This window comes from Osmerus eperlanus, chromosome 27, assembly GCF_963692335.1.
Source record: "Osmerus eperlanus chromosome 27, fOsmEpe2.1, whole genome shotgun sequence".
In the NCBI taxonomy this organism is placed as follows: Eukaryota; Metazoa; Chordata; class Actinopteri; order Osmeriformes; family Osmeridae; genus Osmerus; species Osmerus eperlanus.
This window is the reverse complement of record NC_085044.1, coordinates 5,245,079-5,267,578: the sequence shown is the minus strand read 5'-3', so window position 1 is coordinate 5,267,578 and position 22,500 is coordinate 5,245,079. Positions and strand designations below refer to the sequence as shown.

General features: G+C 53.4%; 1 protein-coding gene across 1 annotated transcript in view; it reads left to right on the top strand.

Moving 5' to 3' along the window:
- nrg2a (neuregulin 2a) overlaps positions 1 to 22,500 on the top strand; it is a 94,793-nt gene that overhangs the window by 813 nt on the left and 71,480 nt on the right. The window contains exons 2-3 of the mRNA XM_062453200.1: positions 6,638 to 6,803; positions 9,377 to 9,495. Of these exons, the coding sequence (XP_062309184.1) occupies positions 6,638 to 6,803; positions 9,377 to 9,495 (285 nt within the window). The remainder of the gene's footprint in view (positions 1 to 6,637; positions 6,804 to 9,376; positions 9,496 to 22,500) is intronic.

Here is a 22,500-nt window from a genome sequence, read left to right as displayed (position 1 = left end):
GGATATCAGGGAGTCATCTTCAATGTTTCCTTAGGTAAACTGTATTGTTTCGTGGAGTGGCTCCAGAAATGGTTTTTGACCTCCCTGTGTCATGGTGTGTCAGGTGTACATTCGTGGCTTTGACTGTGGCTCTGTGGAGGATATGTGGCTAGTTCCAGCAGTGCTCTGGGCTGCTGGAGGAACTAGGAGAGAGCGACCTCTCTCTCTGTCCCAGACAGAGCAATGTGCTCCCCTTCTCCCTGACTGCTGGTGTGGCTGCAAGACACAGCATGCCACTGCTGTTTGACCTGGGGTCATCGGGAAAGTCCTGCCCCCCATCCCTGAGACACAAGCCGGCATATAGAGGAACGCACGCACACACACACACACACACACACACACACACACAGGGACGATTCTACAGTCTCTCTCTCTTTCCATCTTTTTGTCATGCTCTTTCCATTTGATTCTTAGATTTAAGACACATTTAGACATATTTCCATTTCCACTTACATATGCACACACGCACACATACACACACACACACACACACAATGTCTCTGGTGTCAAGGCCATGAATTAGCCACAAATTCAATAACTGACTGGGAGAGGGCATTTTAGCTTCTTTGTGTTTAGTTCTTTTTGTCCCTCTTTCGTCCAGCCAAAGGTGAGACCTTTTTAACGTGTGTGACCCAGCCTGTGGAGGCTCTCTGGGGGGGGGGTCTCTCTCTCCCTCCTCCACCCCCCCTGCCTGCCTGCCTGCCCACCCGGCCCGGCCTCACTAGGGTGTCAGCTGGTCAACATATCAGCCCCTTAAGAAGCCCCCCCCCCCCCCCCCCCCACACACACACACACGCACACACAATATGACATACAAAGACCCAGGTTATAGCAAGGTCCTAGAGATTCCCAGATCAGACCTATGTTGCTGGAACTGTCTGTCTGGTAAAACATGGCTGGTCTTGGAGGATGGTCTGCAGGCTGGTTTGCAGGCTGGTCTGCAGGCTGGTTTGCAGGCTGGTCTTGCAGGCTGGTTTGCAGGTTGGTCTTGCAGGCTGGTTTGCAGGCTGGTCTTGGAGGCTGATCTTGCAGGCTGGTCTTGCAGTCTGGTTTGCAGGCTAGTTTGCAGGCTGGTTTTGCAGGCTGGTCTGCAGGCTGGTTTGCAGGCTGGTTTGCAGGCTGGTCTCCTAGATCGGCTAAAGCCTCACAGGCTACCGCTGGAGTTATTTTTTTACGTTGGGCTGAAAGCATCTGTTTTTATTTCGAGATGAATACCGTTCTTCTTAACTGACAGATTCGGTTATAAGACGCAGTAATTAATTGTATGTAGGGTGAATCATCTTTTAGATTGTCATATATTTTATCATGTGGTTGTATGATGGATTCCTGGATTAGGTTTGAAAGGTGCGATGCTTTTCAGAGGAGGCTGAAATAGGATTCGTTTGCATTCTTTTCGCCGAGAAAGAACAAAATAAATCCACGCCAACTGGCTAGCCCTTCATCTCTTCATCCTGTCTCCCGCAATACTCGTCACATCGCACGCCTGACTCACTTTTATCTGTCTTTTTCTGCATTCCGACGCGGCCCAGGGTGAAACCTACCTTGGGTCTCGTCGGATAACGGCGAACGTTTGACAATGTGCCTTTTGACACCGGGGCAGCTGGATGTCACAACATGATGATAATCTGGAGAACTTTGTCTCATAGACAGAGAACAAAGAGGACCTGAGACATACAGATTATATGAGAACAGTGCTAAACCTACAAGCACCTTCTTGTTAACTAAAGTAGCCCCATTGTGCTGATATCGTGCCAAATCTTTCCCAGGTTTTTTTCCCCGCCAAAGAGAATGGAACTTTTTATTTTTTATTTTTTGAAGAGTACAAAAGCGGTGTTTGCATGTCCTTTCTAACTTTTGTTTGTTTATAAATCAGAATGGCCTTTTGGAGAATTGTGTGTGTAAGAGCTGTGCATGTGTGTGCGTCTTCACGCTGTCTCTGGGCAGAAATAATGGAGATCATAGATGATACCCTCAATACCTTCTATATTTGGTGGTAGTATAGAGGACCAATACTACACAATGGAACGGTTTTGCCTGGACTATTACACATCCAATTACTGACCACCTAATAAAAGCTTACAAACTCATTCCAAACGTTGTAAGCCCAAATATCAGAGAACAGCTAGTTCTGTAGCCGTACTGCTGGTGTTGACAGGGTTAAAGTGTCCTAACTGTGACTCATTGGGACATGAAGATGTCCACGCAGATGACTGGTTTCCTGTTTGGGCCGCGCGCTGACAGCGTAGGTGATGTACAGTGTCTCTGACTACGTAGTCAGTGTCTCTGCTCGCATTACAGAGAGCCGACGCGCGCTCTCTCAGATCCAGCGGCAGGCCTGTGTTTGGGTAAAGGCGTCTGACTGACCGACCATCTGTTGCGCGGCTTGACTGGGTCAGCCTGTTCCCACAACAGCTGGAGAGCTGATCTCAACGGGGCCTCCCCCAGCCCAGACCTTGCAGACCTTCCTTGCAGTTCCAGGAACCGAAACGTGGAGGAAACCCATCATATGAAAATGATGTGTTACCGTTTTTTTTTTGTATTTGTATGTGGTGGTTCCACACGTGTGGACGTTTACACTGTGATACTATATCTTATAGCTTAGCTTAGGGATCCAGATTGATCCGACCAAAGGTAAACAATATCCCCAAGCGGGGCAGACGATCGGAGGGGTGGGGAGAGCGTGCTTACGTGTGTCTCTCTCTCTCTCTGTGTGTGCGTGCGTGTCGTCTGGCCATAAAAGATGGTTTTACAGGTTTACAGTAGCCTACCGACAAGTCAACAGCAAATTACATTCATTGAATGTATTAACTTGCCGAGTGGGGCAGAGTTCACGCTGTTGTGAGGCACATTCCTGTCTAAAGCGCTGGTCCCTGTCTGCCGGGTGAGTCTGGCTGGTGTTGGGTGCTGTATATGCCGGGTTAACAACGTGTTCAAGGACACAAGGAGCCGGCGGCATGGTAGCACACACACGCAGCTGGCAGTAGGCCTACGATATCACCCTGCATGGCCCCTGCTGTAACGTTGCGCCAGCCCCGCTTCCATTGCGGCAAAAGCACCTGGAGGTGAAATTGGCGGTGCTTTCTAGCTCGCGGCATCTGTGCGAGCTTATGCAACTGTATATGTTCACAACCTGCGGTAGGAACGATCATGTTGTTGCCTAACTGCACGTTTTTGACAGTTATAAGGCTGGGTCGTCTTTTAGCGTTTTATTTTTTACCCCCGCGTGTTGATTACATGCCACATCTCGAGCGGAGCAGCTGGCGCGGGCCAAAAATAGACCCGTCCTATAGTTTCATTGATCTGTGATTTCTACTAATCAGACATTTCCTCCTGTTTGATCGCTTCAAGACCAAAGGATGACAAAATGCAGAGACAAGCTCCTTCCGTGACGGCTTTTGGTCGTTCAGACAGTGAAATCGTTCCTTTTCGATCTACTGAACCTTCAACCACTCCCTCTGCATCACAAGCTACAGTAGTCAAACATTTGTTCTTACTAGCATCGGGATGTTCAACACTAGGCCTATTCAGTAGATCAAGTGTCAGTAGGCCTATTTGAGGATTTCGAGGATAGAACGTGTCTAAAAAGGGAAAAAAGTATGTCTAAATGGTAACTGATGCAGCTGGCTCTAACATACTTTGGTAGGATGAAAAGAATAATTAACGATTCTGTATAAAGCATGGCACACTGTTTATATATAGCCTGAGAATGTTTTAAAAATGCATGACAGATGTTCATAAATTATGACTTAACAATGAGCCAATATGTTACAAATGCTTATACAGTGTAGTCATCGATAAACTGTTAATAATTAAACATCATACATTGTAGGTCGTCCATGTTGGTTATCTTGGAAAGGGCTTCAAATAAAAGAGTGACAGCTGTCGGTCAGACAGAGGAGAACACACCAGGGGCTCTGCCTGCCTCTCTATCTGTCTGCCTGTCTATCTGTCTGTCTGCCCATCTGTCTGCCCATCTGTCTGCCTGCCTGCCTGCCTGCCTGCCTGCCTGTCTGTCTGTCTGTCTGTCTGCCCGCCTGTCTGTCTGCCTGTCTGCCCATCTGTCTATCTACGCATCTTTCTGTTTGTCTGTCTGCCCACTTGCCCATATGTCTGTCTGTCTGTCTGTCTGTCAGCCTGTCTGCCTTCAAGATCTAATAGTCAGCATTTCAGCAGTGTGTCCGTGGTGGCAGAGGAGAGTTGTCCCAGCTCACGAGGGGAGAGATTAGAGGGCAGTGCAGAGAAGAGGACAGCAGAGAGGAGAGGGGAGAGGAGAGCAGAGCAGAGGAGAGGAAAGGAGAGGACAGTAGAGGAGAGCAGAGGAAAGGAGAGGGGAGAGGAGAGCAGAGGAGAGGAAAGGAGAGGGGAGAGGAGAGCAGAGGAGAGGAAAGGAGAGGACAGTAGAGGAGAGACTGGACTGGACTGAGGGAGGTGACTGCAGGCTTTTGGCAGGACACAGTGGCCTGTGTGGAAGGTGCCACTCTGCTGCTAGCGACCTGTAGGTGGGCAGAGGACTTGATGGTCAGCCAACAGGATGGAGGTCTGCTCACCTCTCTACCTGTCTCCACAGTGCAGTCTCTGTCAGTATTAAGTCTGGGAGCCTTTCCAATGCAAATGTGTGTGCAACCCCGGTGGTTGGTTAGCATCTCTGGCGTGATGTTAGTGAACCAGGTTTCCCTTTCGAGGGTTGCGTTTTCCATACCACCATCACTGACCTAGATCTGCTATCGTTATTGTCTTCGTCGCAAACTGACCTCGCCACGCGAGAAACTCCCGACAGCAGCAATGCACGCCTCACACTCTGGTCGAATTCTCGAACCGCCGTTTTGCTTACTCATTTCTACACAGAGGAAAGAAAATGTGAACCCTCCGAGTCATTCTCCTGCGTGTAAGAGCACGCTCCGAGTCCAGACACTCTGTGACTGTGCCTGCTGGGTCATCAAAGTGGGCCAATCCCTCGGAGAAGGAGGACAACCGTTGATTATTTTAGTGCCCCTCCATCTAGTGTTTTAATTGAAGTCATTATCCATTGCGCGGTTCCTCTGGCTTGTCATATTCTCTTTTTGGATGTGTGTGTGCGTGCGTGTGTTCGGAACAGCCAACGTGAGCATCTCGGCTCACGTCGGTTCGCGGTGAAGAAAGATATGTACAACGGAAGCCACGGAGACCTGTCGGTTGTGCCTTTATAAAGCGACATTTTCCCGACGTAAAAATGAGCTGTCGGAACAGAGACACAAAGTGGGAGAGATAGGAAGGAGTTACAGGAGAGAGAGAGAGGGAGAGGGATGAGGGTATGTGGGAAAATATTATCCACACCTTGCCGTGTGCGATTCGGGCGTGAGAGCCAACGTTATTTTTGCTTCCTCAAAACGGTGGGTGCCGTTTCCAAGCGACGTCAGACGAGGACCCGCAGGGAGCGAGGGCACCAGCCGTTGGCCCTGTCATCGCCCCGGTGCCAAGCGGCCCCTCATTTGAATTCAGGGAAACAGGAAGTATCTCCCGTTTCCCTAGGTCGACACGTTGGAACATTTGAATGTTCCTTTCATGTTTCAACTCAGGTGAACTCCCCCTGTTCAATATTTCCGGCTTCTACCTTTACGCCAGCCGTAGGGTCACCCTCAAACACGCTAAGATATTCCAGATATTATCAGCCTGACATTGTGGATAATTTAAAGCATTCTCTACCTCACACAGCTATATGATGGATGTATACATTCTCGACCTGACTACATGACGGACATATACATTCTGCCCTCCTCTGTCATTCTGCAGCGAGGGAGGGACCATCATAAACAGGTGTATGGACCCCCAAAAGGACTTCGGTAGCTACATGACTGTTTAATAGTCTCTACATCTTCCTATGTGTCATGGATCCTTGAGGGGGTTTCTCAAGAGTGTGTGCATGTGGTTCCCTCTGTGTTGTGTACTTGCAGTGAGCTTCCGACTGTGAGGGGAACTGGTAGTGGCTCTAGTGACCTCGTCTGGCCATGTTAGAGAGCTGGTGGCCGCGCGCTCTCTGTCTCTCTCTCTGTCTCTCAATCTCCCTCCCTCCCTCCCTCCCTCCCTGTCTGTCTGTCTCTCTGTCTGTCTGTCTGTCTATCTCTGTCTGTCTCTCTGTCTGTCTGTCTGTCTGTCTGTCTGTCTCTCAATCTCTCTCCCTCCCTCCCTCTCTCTCTGTCTCTACCCCCTTACTCTGTATCACCCTCCATCTTTCTCTCTACGCCCTTCTCTTTGTCTGTCTGTCTCTCGCTCCCTCTATCTCTCTTTCTCCCTCTCTCTCTCTGTCTCACTCCCTCTGGCTCTCTGTCTCTCTATCCACCATCTCTCTCTCTGTCTCTTTCCCTCCCTTCCCCTCTCCTTCCTTTCCTCCTTCTTCCTTCCTTCCTCCCTCCCTCTCTCCTCTTTTCACCCTCTGTCATTCTTGCTGTCTCTCTCTCTCTCTCTCTCTCTCTCTCTCTCTCTCTCTATGATAATGTTATCAGAGCCCCTCTCACGTTTACAGCTGAATGATAAAAGCCTGTTAACAGTCTCTGACCCACACGTGTAATTCTCGCCCTCACTCTCTCGCCCTCTCTCCCTCCCTCTCTCTCCCTCTCCCCAGCTGCCGTTCCCAAGTTGAGGCGGATGAGGAACCCTCTGACGGTGAACGAGGGCAGCCGGCTGACGGTGAAGTGCGAGGCGACGGGGAACCCGGGCCCCACGTACCGGTGGTTCAAAGATGGCAACGAGCTGAAGAAGAGCAGAGAGATCCGCATCAAGAACAGCCAGTGAGTACAGCTCTCTCCCAGGGAGCCAGGCCGCTAACCCGTTTAGCATGTGGTCCCGAGCACGACACACGCGCATGTCACCAGTCGTCCCTGCGTGGCTGTCTTCTTAACCTGTTTACGCTCCTGTTTCGCCCGCGAGACAAAAATGCTGCCTCCCCCTTCCTCAGTTACGACGCACTAAATTCTAAAAAATATATTTTTTAGACGCTACACATGTTATACATCGTTGGAAAGCTACGATTCTTGTGCTTCCATTGAAATAAACCAATTCAAGATCAAGTCGCAATAGCAAGCAAAGTCAACGTCTTTTTCCGGTGAACATTCCTTCAACAATGCCAAAGAAAAAAGTTGTACTCACCCTAAGTTGTTCTAATAGGTCCAGGTGTGCAAATCATGCCATCAAAACTTGATCTGCGTAAGTCCCAAGGGTTCAAAGTATCTAACCATGTAAAGTAATTCGTCCAAATACAATGTTTTACGTTCATGAATAGCCATTATCCTTTGTTTCATTATGCAAGTTAGCCGACGGAAGAAACAACTTGTTCACATAAAAGTGTTATTTTCTCCGATTTATCAACGGAGTATTTACAAAATGAAGGTCTCAAAATGTCCGTTGAACCCTCCCCTTTTGATTGACACCTTGTTCGACCCAATAGGAGCTTCCATGCCCCGTTGACAGCCCTCTAAAGCCAACTAGGTCTGTGCGTCCTGCCCCCCCCCGCCCCCCCCCCCCCACACTCGTTCTAAACAAATTTCTCGAACTGGCTTCGACTGGCTCTGAAATTAGCTCGTTAGCCTTGTAGCTGACAGCTAGCTGAAAATGCCAATACCTCATTTGTATGCGTCTGTGGAGCCTTCAAAATAACAGTCGATTGCGCAATATGGTTGACAGAATCAGTGTTCTTTGTGCGCCAATCCTTGGAATCAGATAAAGCACTCCAATGTGTTCATGCTTCAGTTTTTGTGTTTCAGTATTACTAATTAGGGATTTAGCTATTATATATGATATTTCTAAGTACCAGAGATGGGCCAGAGATAACAATTATGAAAAATAATACCTTTTTATTTGACCTTGACCTTGGTTACAAAGGGTCATTTTGGAGTCTCCAAAAGACCCTTTTAGAAAATTCCTGGATGTACTCTTATAAAAACATGTGTCAAATATGAATATATTGTGGTATTATGTTTGACTTTTGATTTGAATTGGGTAAGGCTTCAACCTGTGGTCCAATTTAGTCTTCCAGATAATACCTACCACCTCTAGGCCTCTTCAGGCCTCTGTTTTCAAAACAAAATCTAGGCGGAAATAGAAATTTTCACTTTCCTTGTGTTCAAGCTTCTATTACTCAACACTAGAAGGACTGACAGGGGTCCTGACAACAGGGGACATAACTTCAGAGTGTCAGCTTTCAAAAGAGATCATTTACATGCATGTACTCCAAATGGTTCAAGAACAGCTTCCAATTTACTTTGGGTATGCTGTTTAGGCGTTTTCAGGCAAATTTAACAGGAACATGAAAAGGTTAATGCGTTCGCCAGGTGGCTGGCCCGGGGGGGGGGGGGGGGGGGGGCGTAGAAAACCTGTTTTCCAAAACGTTTCAATCGAGAAGGTAAATTTATGAGGTGACGGCCTCGATTTGGGGCTTCTGGATCTGAAGTCAGTGTCCTTTTCCCCCTGAAGGAGAAAGGGAGCTCTCTGGGACTTATTTCCCTTCCGCAATCCTCTCCACTCGGCTGCCATGTCACCAAGCTTCGACCGCTTCTCGGTCTTAGCACGAGAGAAGCTAGCAGTTTTTCCACCGCCATTAGCCCCCCCGCTCCTTTTCAGCCACAAAGACGGTGTAGCCGCTGTGTGCCCGCAAGCTGCTCGGTGGTTGTCCGTGGGCGACAGGGGAAAGGGCCGGACAGGCTAGGACAGAGAGCATGAAGTGGTCACGGAGGGAAAGAAGGATTCCATCTCCCGGTTGAGGGGCTTGTCAGGTATACAGGGACCGCATTCACCATCAACCTTGGCTATATGCAAATATTGTGCACAAATATTCTGGAGTGGAACAGGAGCCAAATATGATTGAACCCTCCTCTTACAGGGGGAAATACATGTATTCATTTTGCAGAGAACGTCATCCAAATAGGGGATGCCATGACATGAAGGCCTCGTTAGCAATTCTCCGGTGAAAACATGAAAAGGGGATTTTAGCAATCAAATTCTATTACCAAAGTGCAGTATATTAAGAATTATGGCACATGGAGTTGTGTAGAGTATCTGGCTTGATCTCCTTCAGAGCAGACTTGTATGGAGAAGAACCGGTGCCTGTGTGCTTGTCAGGCTTGCTGGTTTTCAGGAGGTGTGTCATGGAGGTCAGGTGTGTGTACGTATCCACGCAGGTCGTGTATGAGTGCGTCGCCTGTGTTTGTTTGCGTGTCGGTGTGCGCGTACACACAGTCGGCGCGTGTGTTTGTGTTTTGCGTAAGGGTGTGTGTGTGTCGACGCCCCGTTTGTGTGCGCGTGACTTCCTTGTTCGCCTCCATTCCCCTGACTCGGCTGTTTTGTTTTCTTTCCCCGTCTACCCCAGGAAGAACTCCAAGGTTCAGATCAGCAGCGCCAGGCTGGAGGATTCTGGGAATTACACGTGTGTGGCGGAGAATCCTCTGGGGAAGGACAACTCCACGAGCGCTGTTCATGTCCAAAGTAGTGAGTACTGGGATACACCGACACAGTGCGTGCGTGTGTGTGTGCGCGTGCGTGTGAGACAGAGAGCGACTCTGACAAGGCAGAGTTCCAGGAAGACAGAGAACATGCTGTTGACACAGCAGCCTCGTGTTGTCGTGGGTCTCTATCATATGTCTCTTCTCATTTCCTGGCAAGACACGTCGATGTGTCGGTCCGTGAGCAAAAATGTGTTCACCCTTTGATGAATGGAGTGTAAACTGTCTGTATGTTTATGGTTCTGTGAATGGTAGACATGAGACTACACGCGTGTAAGTATGTGTGTGTGTGTGGACATGAGTGAGTGTGTGTGTGGGTGTGAGAGAGACAGCGTGTTCTTTTACCCATAAACGTGTGTGGCCCTTTGCCCGTGTCTGTCAGCCCGTGAGTCTTCCCTGCTCATCCCGTCCGCTTCATCCCGAAACAGTGACGCTACTGTCTCTTCCGTCTAATTAGGGTTTGCAGCAGAGTGGAAGAGGGTGTGTGTGTTCCCGTGCACGCGCGCGTCCGCAAGGTGTTCCGCAGACAGGCCTGCTTGCGTTTCAACAACAGCACACCCAGCGCCTCGAGAGCTCCGGGCGGGGGGGTGGGTCGGGAGGGGGGGGGTGGGGGGGGTGGGTGGGTGGGGGGGGAAGGCAAGACTGGGCGTGTCAGGGTGGTATGTCCCCAGGCGGGAGGAGGACAGAGGGGGAGGGAGGACCGCCCCCCGCGCCCCGCAGCAGCCAGCCGTAAAGAGCGACGGCGGCGAAAACCCGCCCCGCTGTTTAACCGACAACGAGGCGGCAAGGCGAAGACAAAAAAAAAAGAAAAGAAACACGTGAAAACAAACACATGCACACACGCCACCCCGAACAATGTCCTGTTGTGTTGAATAGGTGTACTGCCGTGTAGCTTGGCTCTCCCAACCCCTCTCCCTTTTGACAGGTGCGGATGGAAGGAATGTCTGGGCCGCTGAATGGTGGCTTTCTTGTGGGTGAGACTGCAGGAAGTGTGATTGATTTGAGGCAGGCACCGAGCTGCTTCCTACCTAAGGTCAGGAGATAAACGATTACTTTTTGAAGGCATGCCTGCCTGCATGCCTGCCTGCCTGCCTGCCGGCTGGCCTGTCTGCTGCAGTGTGTTGCTGCTGTTGCACCATGGAGCCGCAGTATTGCCTGGGTATGTGTGCCTGGGAGAGAGGGGCGGGGGAGAGGGGTGAGGGACAGGGGGTGAGGGAGGGGGAGAGGGCGGGGGGGGGTAGCATGAGGAGAGACATTGAGAGCGAGAGCGAGACAGAGAAACCGAGGGACGGTCGGTGTGTTTGTGTGTGAGAGAGAGAGAGGCGAGGGAGAGAGCGAGAGAGGAATGGAGAGAGTGGAGAAGGTAGAGAGCTCTCCACAGAGAGCTCAGGAGGAGGAGACCCGGCTCCTGTGCAGAGGAGGACCCGTCTCACGCCCATGTCAGAGGGCGGTGCCCGGGTCTGCTGCCGGTGGAAGTCCACCGAGGCAATTCCACGGTGTTGCTGGTGCGTGCAGGCCTTCAGAATCACAGGGCACCCGTGGGCTGTGTCTCTCACGTTTCCCCAGCTGCAGGCACATCCACACGCACGCGCGCGCACACTCGAAGAAACTCTCCCACGAACACGCGCAATCGCGCGCACACTCGAACAAACTCTTCCAGCGACGCGCACCCGCGCGCACGCAACTCTAACAACATAATTGTGTGGGGTAATTGCAGCCATTAGTAATGTTGGCCTTCACTGTGACTTTGCTGTCCCACTAAGGTTAAACGAGCCTGGGGTGAGTAGAGCTACAAGGCATTGGAGAGAGAACAAAAGGAGAAACGTGTGTGTTTGTGTTTGGGCGTGTGGCCATGGGGGGCAGGGGACTGTACACTGTATGTGTGTGTGTGTGTGTGAGAGAGAGAGAGAGAGAGAGAGAGAGAGAGAGAGAGAGAGAGAGAGAGAGAGAGAGAGAGAGAGAGAGAGAGAGACAGAGAGACAGAGAGACAGAGAGCACAGAGAATGGGTTGACCTGTGGTCTGGTGCCCTTAGGTAATGAAGGTAGACTCCACATGTGTCCCAGCATCCCCAGTTGTCCCAGTCCCAATGTCACCTCCAGTCCCAGCTCTAGCTTAGCCTAGCCTAGCCCCAACCTATCTTTACCTCAGTTCTAGCTTAGCCTAGCCTAGCCCCAACCTATCTTTACCTCAGTTCTAGCTTATCCTAGCCTAGCCCCAACCTATCTTTACCGCAGTTCTAGCTTCTCCTAGCCTAGCCCCACCCTATCTTTACCTCAGTTCTAGCTTCTCCTAGCCTCACCCTATCTTTACCCCAGCCCAAGCTTTACCCTAGCCTAGACTGAACCTAGCTCCAACCTATCTTTACCCCTGGCCTCAGCCCCTAGCCCCCAGCCATAACCAAACCCTAGTCCCAGCCCCCCCACCCCCCCTGCATATGACTCCCTCGGGAACACTGCTTGTTTGTTTGGAACCGCTGCCCACCACCCCCCTGCACTTCCCCCCAGACAGTTGGGAAATCTGGGAAATCCCCCCCTCCCCTCCCCTCCCAGTCTGGGGTCAACCTCCGGGGAGGTCCTTGGCATGACGGTCTGACTTTTGTTCTGGTGTGTGTGCGCAGCGTGGGGCCGCAAGGTTAAGAGGGCAGGTTAGGGGAGGGGATGTCTGTGGTCTTTTAAGCGAGGCGGTTTCGCGGTGGAGTGGAACCACGAAACAGGAAATGGATTCTCCGTTCGCTTGCTGCGTTGAGGTTCACCAGAGACTGCTGTGCTGTGCTGCAGGGTCACTGTGATGCCACAGCGGTAGTGATTTGTCACTCGTGCCGAACGCAGATGAAAACGCCAGATGATCTGTAAGACATGTTCGGTTCTGTCAGCGGGGAGGGATTGCAGCTGGGTGAGGCTGGAAGAGGCTTGAACCCCAGTGAGGCTGGATGAGGCTGGGTGAGGCTGGGTGAGGCTGGATGAGGCTGGGTGAGGCTGGGTGAGGCTGGATGAGGCTGGATGAGGCTGGGTGAGGCTGGGTGAGGCTGGATGAGGCTGGGTGAGGCTGGGTGAGGCTGGATGAGGCTGGGTGAGGCTGGGTGAGGCTGGATGAGGCTGGGTGAGGCTGGATAAGGCTGGGTGAGGCTGGATGAGGCTGGGTGAGGCTGGGTGAGGCTGGATGAGGCTGGGTGAGGCTGGATGAGGCTGGATGAGGCTGGATGAGGCTGGATGGTGGGGGCGATAGACAAACACACACGCACCAGGACTTTCAACCACCTCAGGGAACAGACTGTAGGTGACTCCACATATCCATTATCTATCATGTACCAAAAACCGAACTGGAACCTGGGTTCTAAAACCTCAACAAACCTGAGAGATACTATGAGAGACGGGGGGGGGGGGAGTTAGGTGCGTGTATGTGACAGTGTGTGTGTGTGTGTGTGTGTGGGGGGGGGGGGGGGGTGCGTTGTGTGGGGGGGGCGGGAGAAGTTTCCAGATGTAGCTGAGTTCATCACAGTGGTGGTCCAGTGTTCCTCACGGCTCCACAGACACACACAGCATCTACTGTGAGGCTGTGTCACGACGGACATCTTATTGTCTGGTTCTGTCCTTGTAGGTCTGCAGGCAATTAGTTGTAGAATAGGACGCGCTCAAGTGTGAAGTGAAATTGTGGTGCCTCCTCTCAAAATAGGAGTAAAGACCTTGAGTTTGGGCCTGTTCTCATTTGCCGTACAAGTGCTGAGATTGCTGCTTTTTTTCATGTTTTTTTTTAAATTATATGTACAGTATGTACACTATAGTGTGTGGTTGGGGTCCAATTAGATTTCTCTTCAAAATATACTACCAGAAGGAAACGTAGCATTTGAAACGAATACAGTTAACTCAACTTTATTTCAGTTGCTGAATTAGGGAGTCAGATGGCTGAGCGGTGAGGGAGTCGGGCTAGTAATCTGAAGGTTGCCAGTTCGATTCCCGGCCGTGTCAAATGACGTCGTGTCCTTGGGCAAGGCACTTCACCCTACTTGCCTCGGGGGGAATGTCCCTGTACTTACTGTAAGTCACTCTGGATAAGAGCGTCTGCTAAATGACTAAATGTCTAAATGTGAATTTGCCCTGAACGTTTTCAATTTCTCAATTTCTTAATTTGACATGAAAGCACCTTGGTTTCAGCTGGCCCCCTAACAACACTCAGGGCCGATGCCATGAAGCTGGCATCCATTCCAACCAGACTCAATATAAGCCCCTCCCCCCCAGCAGAGTGAGACGTTCTAGAAGTTTCCTCGGCCCTCTGCTCTGGATCTGCCTCTGTAGTCTCAGCCTACCTCCGTTGGCGATGCTCCTCTACAAGACAACGCGTGTCCATCTTAGCTTGGAGGGAGTTGCGACGCGGGCAGTGCGCTAGGCTAGGCTAGGCTAACCTCCAAGCTATAAATCAGAAATCCCCCCCCCCACACACACACACACACAGACAGACACACACAGAGATACACACACACACAGATACACACACACACACACAGACACACACACACTCCAGACACAGGCCTCCCTGGCTGCCTTGAGTAATGGGCTGGTTAAAGCAGCGGGGGCGAGCGTAGCTCCACGTGGCGCCCCCGTAGCACGCAGCCCGTGTTGTCACAGGCGTCTGCAAGTCATCCACAGGCTGTGCCGGGCCGTCCCCTAGGGGGCGCTGTGCCGGGCCCCTCTGAGAGAGAGAGAGAGAGAGGAGAGAGAGAGAGAGGAGAAGAGAGAGAGAGAGAGAGAGAGAGAGAGAGAGAGAGAGAGAGGAATGTGTTGATGGAAAACGCAGCTGGGAGGCTGATTGTTCCACCTCATCAGTCATGCTGAGGCCCACCAGCAGCTATTGCGAACACACATCCTCTCGGCGCGCACACTTTCCCGGATGACACACACACGCACGCACAGGAACGCGTAATGAAGCCATAATGCACGCACACACACACACACACACGTTAGGCAAAGGTGCGGAGGGGTGAGAGGCAACTCACACTCGAAACGCGTGGACGTCGAAAACCAAACACACCTGTCCCCTCTCGTACGAAAGCAAACGCGTGACTCCTCGACACAAAATACAGCTGCGCTTCAGCTGAAATGCCGTCTCTCTCTCCCCCCTCACCCTCCCCCTCCCCCCCCCCCCGTCTTCATGTAATGCAATTCCTGAGATCTCTTGATATGCAGCTCGTGAGGCGGACCCCACCGAGTCTCCGCCAGCCACGCGCCCCTCCCCGTCCCTCCCTTCCTCTCCTTCTTCCTCGCTCTCCTTCTCTCGGAAAAAAACGAAACGAACCATTAAACGAATAAATGAACCCACATCGCACACCCCTGACAGCACGAGCGACCGATTAACTGAGCTCCAATGGCGGCAAAAACACAACTTTTGGGGGATGTTGTCCTGGGTGAACGTGACGATCCTGTAAGCCAGTTGAAGGCATTGATTGGTGAGGGTGAGAGAGAGGCCTGGAGCTGGCCCTCACTTCCTGTCTGCCAAGCTGCCTGGACTCACACGTGTGTGTGTGTGACACTCTTCCACGCGCAAACACTTGCACATTCACACATTTCTCACACACCCATACTTACGCAGACACCATAAACATACACAGGTACACACACAAACAGTTGAATACGCACACACACACACAATGCTCCCAAGAACTCAAAAACAGAAAACCCCCACCGTCAGTCTGACTCAGCTTTTGAGTGCTTGTCAGTGTGTGTGTGTGTGTGTGTGTTTGGGCATGTGAGAGAGAGTGTGTGTGAGACCGTGCGTGTTTGTGAGAGAGATAATTACATTCACAGAGGCGCTGCACGGTCATTTTAATGCCTGGCCCGTGCCCCCCCCCGACCCCTAGCTCTGTGATCATGCTCGGGTCTGTGTTGGAGGTATGTTGCGCCGCGCTCCATAAAGGTGCCTATGGCCAACATGAGGAACACATATATTTACCATTCCGCCCGCCCTCCCCAACGCTGAGGAGAGACGGCCTTTGTAGTTGGGCTGCCCCAGCTGTCCCCCCCCCACCGACCCCACCCACACCCCCTCCCCTCCCTCCACCCCAACTCCTCCTGTTGCCAGTGGTCTGGCCCCCAAAAGCGTTTGTTACTTCATTAGGTCTGGGTGGGGGGAGACGTGCGTTGAAGCCGAGCTGTAATCGTATACGCGTAGCCGTGCCTGGGTGTGCTGGACGGGGAGTGGGGCGCTCCGGAATCCGCCTTAGGTCTGGGACTGGGGCCTGGTCGGTCCTGGCTGGCTGGCTGGCTGTCTGCCTTCAACGACCCCTCCCCTGGCCGCTCGTGCTCTGTCCCGGCGGAGCGCCGGCCCCCGTCTGCCGCCTTGCGGCCCGCCTCGCACGCCCGATTACACGCCGGTCCCCCTCAGAGCGTGGGCGGTGCGCGCGTTGCAGAAGGTGGAGACCGCTGGGGCGGGGGCGGGGCTGGGGCCGTCGGTCGGAGGGGACGCACACGCACGCACACACGCGTAGGAGCGTACGCACGCGCGGAGGGGCTGTGGAGGCGTCGTGGAGCGGCAACGCCGACGCTTCGGCCACACGAGAGCTCCCCCCCTCTGAAGAAGAGGAACAGGAGGAGGAGAAGGAGGAGGAGAAAGAGAAGGAGGAGAAAGAGAAAGACAAGGAGAAGGACGAGAAGAAGGAGAAGGGAGGAGGGAGGAGGAGGAAGGGAGAGGGAGAGAGACCAAGCGAAACCGGGCTCGGGAATAGTCCTGGATGTCTGCGTGTCTGCTGGAGAGGCGGGGGGGGCAGAGGGTGGCCGCAGCAGGCTGGGGAGGGGGCCTCCCCCCGGGCTCGCTGCCGGTGGGGCTCCGGGGCCGGCCGGGGGGTCCTCCTGCTCCTCCCCACCCTGGTGCTGCTCCTCCTGGGTCTGGGGGCCGGGCTGCTCCTGCTGCGCCGGGCGCTAGCCCAGAGCGCCGCGCGCAACCCCCCCCCCGGACGTCTGGACCTGAGGGGGACGGACGAGGAGGAGCAGTACCCCCAGACCGAGGCCCCGCGGGGCAGGCTAGAACCAGGCTCGCCCCCGGAGGGCGGGACTTCCAGCGGATCTCCGCCGGCGACGTCCCTCGCGATTCTGACCGGCGCCACCCTGCTAGCCACCCGTCGCGCCCTGGTTCCTGTCGATAGCCTCCTTGGCACCAGCGACCCAACCCTACTGTGTGAGTGTTCTCTGCTTGTTTACATGAACGGCTGTTGTGCAACAGCCCGCGGTGTGACTCTTTGATTCTTTTTTTTCCTTCCTTTTTCGGCGTAGAACTGTGGCAAGACCGGGCATATCAGCTATGTGGTCGCATGTGAAGCCGTAGGAGGCCAAAGTATACAAGGGGATGGGATGAGGAAAGGAGAGAAGACGAGAATAAGTTCACAACAGGCTCCATTTTGTCTTGTTTCTTTTCTCTCTGTCTGTTCGCTCTCTTTCTCTCTCTGGCTCATCTCGTCTTCTCTGTGCTCAGTCTCCTGCACCCCCCCCCCATCACTCTCCCTACTGCCTCTCCTCTCTCTCTCCCTCTCTCCTGACCCTCTCTCTCTCTTCTCTCTCTCTCTCTCTAACTCTCTCTCTAACTCTCTCTCTCTCGCCCTCTCACTCCATCGCCCTCCTCTCTGGAGGTCCTTGGACCCCGGTCCGTTTTCTCTTCAAGTAGGCTTTTAGCATCTCATCATTAGTAATAATTTTTTGTTGTTGACGTGTCTTCGAGATCCTGGTTATAGATAAGGCTTCACTTTGGCTCTCTGCCTAACAGTGATTGAATTCCCCTCGGGCTATTTTCCGGAGCCTTAGCAGTCTCATGCCCCATTTAAACTCTGCAAGTGTGAAATGGATGAAGACTTGCAGGAGAGATGTTGGCGCTGCTCACGTGTCCCTGTGCGTGGGAAGGGGGCCGAAGCCGTGTTCCTTCCTTCTGGAGTGCGTTGCATTGTCCTAAGAGGTGGGCTGAGATTCTTTTCTACGCTGACGTTCAGCTGATGGTTGGAGCGATTGTGTGGCTCTGTGCTGTGGGGGTGAACGTGTGCGTGTGCGTGCTGGCACAGAGAACCCTGCGCCTCCCACTCCTGTTTCGAACGGTGAAGACGAGGTAGGTGAAGATTTTAAGGACTGCCAGACCGTCTCCACTCTCAACAAAGCCCGTCGGAACACACTGCGTCTCTCCCCCCCCCCCCGCCGGCAAAGTAGCAGCTAGCCACAAAGCCGTCAAGTAGTCAGCCGTGTTATCATTGCAATTGTAGCCTCGCTAACCTCTCAAGTGCCTCTGCTGTGTGCGAAAGCAAACGCCACGAAACCACTGTGGATGACTTGGCTTTTGCAAACGTTGCAACCTGTCCTTATCCCGTACGTTCACATATATTTTCTGTCACAGCATTTGCAATTGGCCACACACACAACACACACGCACGCACGCACCGTGTCAGAATCCCCCTGAGGTAGCGGAATGTTACACATAATGGAAAACACACGAATGGGGCAAGAATGCATGCAGGATAAATTGACCCTAGCAAAGTGATAAGAGCGACCAGTTGAAGCTGAAACAGGAGACTTCGCCGAAATTCCCACCCAGGAGCAGGGTGGGGGGGGGGGGGGAGGGGGGGAGGAGAAGAGAGAAAAGAAGGTATATTATGCTGGCATATAGACTCGACTCGCGGGAAATATGTCGGGTTGATACCATGGCTAACGGCATCTCTTCATCTGTTCGTCTTGTACTTTCAAACCTTCCTCTCTCCTACACCGCATTCCCATGACCCGGACCTGGTCATCCCTGTGTTTATGGCGACTTATAACCCCATTTTGCCCTGCCAGGGTCGAGACATAGATTTCAACTTGTGTCAAACTTTGAAACATAGCACGGCTAAACTGTTTGTGTCATGTAAGATCTTCACAGGCATGACAAATGGGGTGCAATTACAAACACAAATTTGTCTGAGGTCCTTTGGGCAGGTTAATTACAACCGTTGTCTGTGTTATAAACTATGTTTGTGGCTCTTCTATTACTTCTCTTATTGGCAGCCATATTTGAGAGAGCGATCTTCCAGAATCTGTTCGGGTAATGTCTAGGTACACAGGTCTCTGTTGACGTTTCGTGTGTTCAGGTGTGGACAGTACGTGAGTGCTTAATGTGGTGCCTAGGCAAATTTATGACTGTGCGATGTGGTGTGCGTCGTTAGTCTATGATTAGTTGAGGTGGTGTGTAGTCAGTCTCGGATTGGTTTAGGTCGGTGTGTGGTCAGTCTTTGATTGGCTTCGGCTGGAGTGCATGCTCGGCTTTCCTTGTTCTGAGCACGTGCACCGAAAAGGTTCCCCCCAAGACGGAGAAGAGGAGGAAAAAAAAATAAACCTGGCGCAACAGGGACCTTTCCTTTCATTTTTACGACTTTCCTAGAACCCTTGGAGATCGCAGAGAAAGGCCGACATGTTTATGAAGCTTTCCAGATGGCCCCTCCTGCACCCCTAGTCTTTCTTTCAGTTCTCAGGCCATGAAGGATTAATCAAACCGAGCAGAGAGGCCTGTTTGGCCAAGAGCTGGCCATGGCTGGGAGGGAGCCGTGGCTAGCCCTGGGGCTAGCAGAGCGAGAAAGCGGAAACCTGGGCTTTGAAAGAGTCGGTAAAGGCACGGAGGGACCGCCTGGAGGAGTGGGAGCAGGTCAGCCAGCAGCCGGCGGGCCTGACTCAGTGTAGCAGGGGAAGGGGGCGGGGGTGGCGTGGGGGTGAATTGGGTTGGGGGGGGGGTCATCCCGAGTGGCAGCCGAGCGCCGTCCGTAAGTCTGTGTGTCTTTCCTTTTCCGTCCGTCCGCCTGCCCGTCTGTCTGTCACTTTGTTTGTCTGTCTGCCCGTCTGCCGGCCTCTGTGATCAGACTGAGGCCTCGCGTACAGCGGCGGCCGCTTTTAGCCTCCTCCGTTCCTGTTCCTGGGGGGGGGGGGGGATAAATGTAGATAAAAAGGACTGTCACCTTCCACCAACGGAAGGAGGCCAAGCGAGAGGGGGGTGGGGGTGCGAAGAGAAGGGAGAGATCTTACCATCCCAGACTCCATAACGAGACGTCGTTTCTCCCCTCCGTTGTCTTGAACAAGTTTGGCGAGGGGTGGGGGGGGAGTGGGGGGGGGGGCGCGGGCGGGCGGGCGGGAGGGGAGGATGAAACGCGGTCCACTTTCTCTCTCCCCTTGATCACCCGCGCCGAAGGAGGCTCGCGCGTTCCGTCGCTTTTTTTAGACGCTTGAAAAGCCGACAGCTCTGCGCCCCGCGCGGCTGTCTGTTACCTTGAAAATCCCCACTCAGGTAGTCAGCTTACCCCCCCCCCCCCGCTCACCCCACCCCGCTCACACACACACACACACACACACACCCTCTATCCCACTACGCTCCTCCTCCCCCTCCCAGAACCACACGCTGGCTCAGCAGCTATGCACTCAGCAGCGGAGCGCGGGGGGGAACTCGTCCGAAGCGAGAGAGGGAGATGGGAGCTCTGGGGAGAGGGGGGGGAGGGGGGGGAGGAGGTGGGGGAGGAGGTGGGGGAGGAGTTGGGGATGGGCTGCATCCCAGACCCGTCTGTCAGTAGAGGGAGCTGGCCTGCCCTAGCTCCCCCCCCCCCCCCCCCCGCCCAAAAACATCCTTTTTCTCGGAGCTCCGGCCTGTCTGTCTCTCTGCCAGCCTGCCTCTACCTGCCTGCCCGCCTCTACCTGCCTGCCTCCCTCTGTGTCTACTGTACACCCATATCCATGCAGGGAGCCCACCTGACAGTAAGACTGAGGGTGCATCGCTCCTAGCGTGACGGGGATACAGGCCGAGTCAACTCCTCCTCCTCGTACCGTGCCGGGGTTTGAACGCAGGCCACCGTCGTTCCCCCCCCCGCGTCGCCAAATGTGTTTCTCGACGGGGGTAAACAAGTTGTAAAGTCTGCGTAAACTCTCCCTCTCTCTCCCCGCCCGCCGGGGGCCGAGCGTGCCGCGCCTCCGAGCAGAAGCACGCCTGTATACACAAGCCCGCACGCCCACGCAACGCGCTCACCCTCTCGCTCGCTCGGTCGCACGCACGCAAGCCTGCTGGCCGGCGGCCAACGGGCACCTCTCCACAACACGAGTTGTGCAAGCTGCGAGAACACTATTATTAGCGGGAGTACGGGCCGCTTTTGTTCTGGAGAGGGACCGCCCTTTCCCATTTCCCCTTGCCTTGGGGGGGGGGGGGGAGAGGATGGGGGGGGGGGTGGGGGGGGTGAGGGGACACCATGTCCCGCTTGAAATGTCCCTGATGGGGCCACGGCTGGAGGGGGTTGCCACAACAGCAGGACCCACCGACTGGAGGGGAGAGGTGTAATTAAAATGCCAAACTTGAGCGCTCGTACTCGTGTAATACATCTGTTCTTCTCGAGACGTATTGTTCTCCTGTCTTTCTTTTGGGTGAATTCCTTCAGCTGGTGTTTCACGGCTGAGTAGCTGCATGGATTCCAGACAATATTTCTCTATTTTCTTTCCTTCTCGCCTCTACCTGCCGTGGAATGGCATATGTACTGTATCTCGGAATGCCAATGGCGTCGTTTCTGAGAATGTGTGTGTGTGTGCGAGGGACTGAGTGAGTCGGGTGTGTGTATGCGTGCGTTGGGTGTGTGCGGGGGTGTGTTTGAGTGCGCGTGGTAACCGTGTGCGCGTGTGCTCATCCATCCGTGGGTGTGCGAGGGTGTGCGAGGGTGTGCGAGGGTGTGCGTGGGTGTGCGAGGGTGTGCGAGGGTGTGCGAGGGTGTGCACCTCCAGCATGGCCGCCTTCCAAGAGCTGGGTCACAGCTCGGGCCCCCTAGATAAGACACGAAGCATCTCACTTCTCTCTCCTGTCATCTTCATTCGGGTTGATCTTAGGGGCAACCGGGGTTGCCAATACTGTATGTTTACCCAGTGTACACAGACACGAACAAAGGCAGCAGGTTGAAAAACATTCGCTTGGGGGAAAACATGAAGCGGTGAATGTGGAAACATCTGGAATCTTCCCAGAGCTGTCATACCCTGCCAAGGTGCTGAATGAGGTCCGACCACAGATGACCGAGCCACGTACCAGCGACTGAAACGGATAGAAACTTCCCCTCCTCCCTTCCATACTCCCTCTCTCCCTCCCACCACCCAACCCCCCCCCCACGGCTCTTTCCTCCTATCCCGTCTCCTCCCCCTTGTCTTGTCATCCATTCAGCCCCCAATACTTATTTCCCTCTCCGCTCTCCCTCCCTCCTCTCCTCCCTCTCTCCTCCCTCTCTCCTCTTCTCTCTTCTTCCTGTCCTCCCTCTCTCCTCTCCTCTCTTCTCTCTTCTTCCTGTCCTCCCTCTCTCCTCTCCTCTCTTCTCTCTTTTTCCTCTCTCCTCTCTCCTCTCCCTCCCCCCCCCCCCCCTCATCTGCGTGTGTCTCCCCCCTTCCCTGGCGCTGTTCAGCCCACAGGATTTTTCTGGGGCTCTGTGACATTTAGGCCAGTTTTCCAAAGACGTGAATCAGGACATAAACAAGGGCCCCCTCGCTCCTCTGCGGGAAATATTTATCTTTGCGCCGCAGAGCTTCTCGAAGACCGTGTCAACAGTGACGAGAGACACCGTGGGGTGAGTGGATGGAGAGACTGTTTGAAGTGAAGGATTTGGGACTTAATGGGCGCGGGGGGGGGGGATCTCAAGTTGCCTTGTCTACGTTTTCTATTCAGTGTGCCGGCTTTAGACAGGCCCTTCCTCCTTAGCTTAGTCACTTAAGTACCACATCAGTATTCCAGAAGGAGTGTTCTGGTCGAACTGGAAACCTGGTAACTGCGTGAACACCTTGTGGGGATTTTCGGTCTCTTCATCACAGCGTATGTACGGTGTTCCGTGTCGGCTCCGCTCCACAACATTGTCGTCGCACGCTCTCTTTCTCTCTCTCTCTCCGTCTCTGTCTCTGTCTTTACCCTCCTTTTCAAACTCCCCAAAGGAGTCAAAGAGGTTTGCCCGTCACATGCACGTTGTCCCACGCGTCATTTGGGGCAGCGAAACTCCTA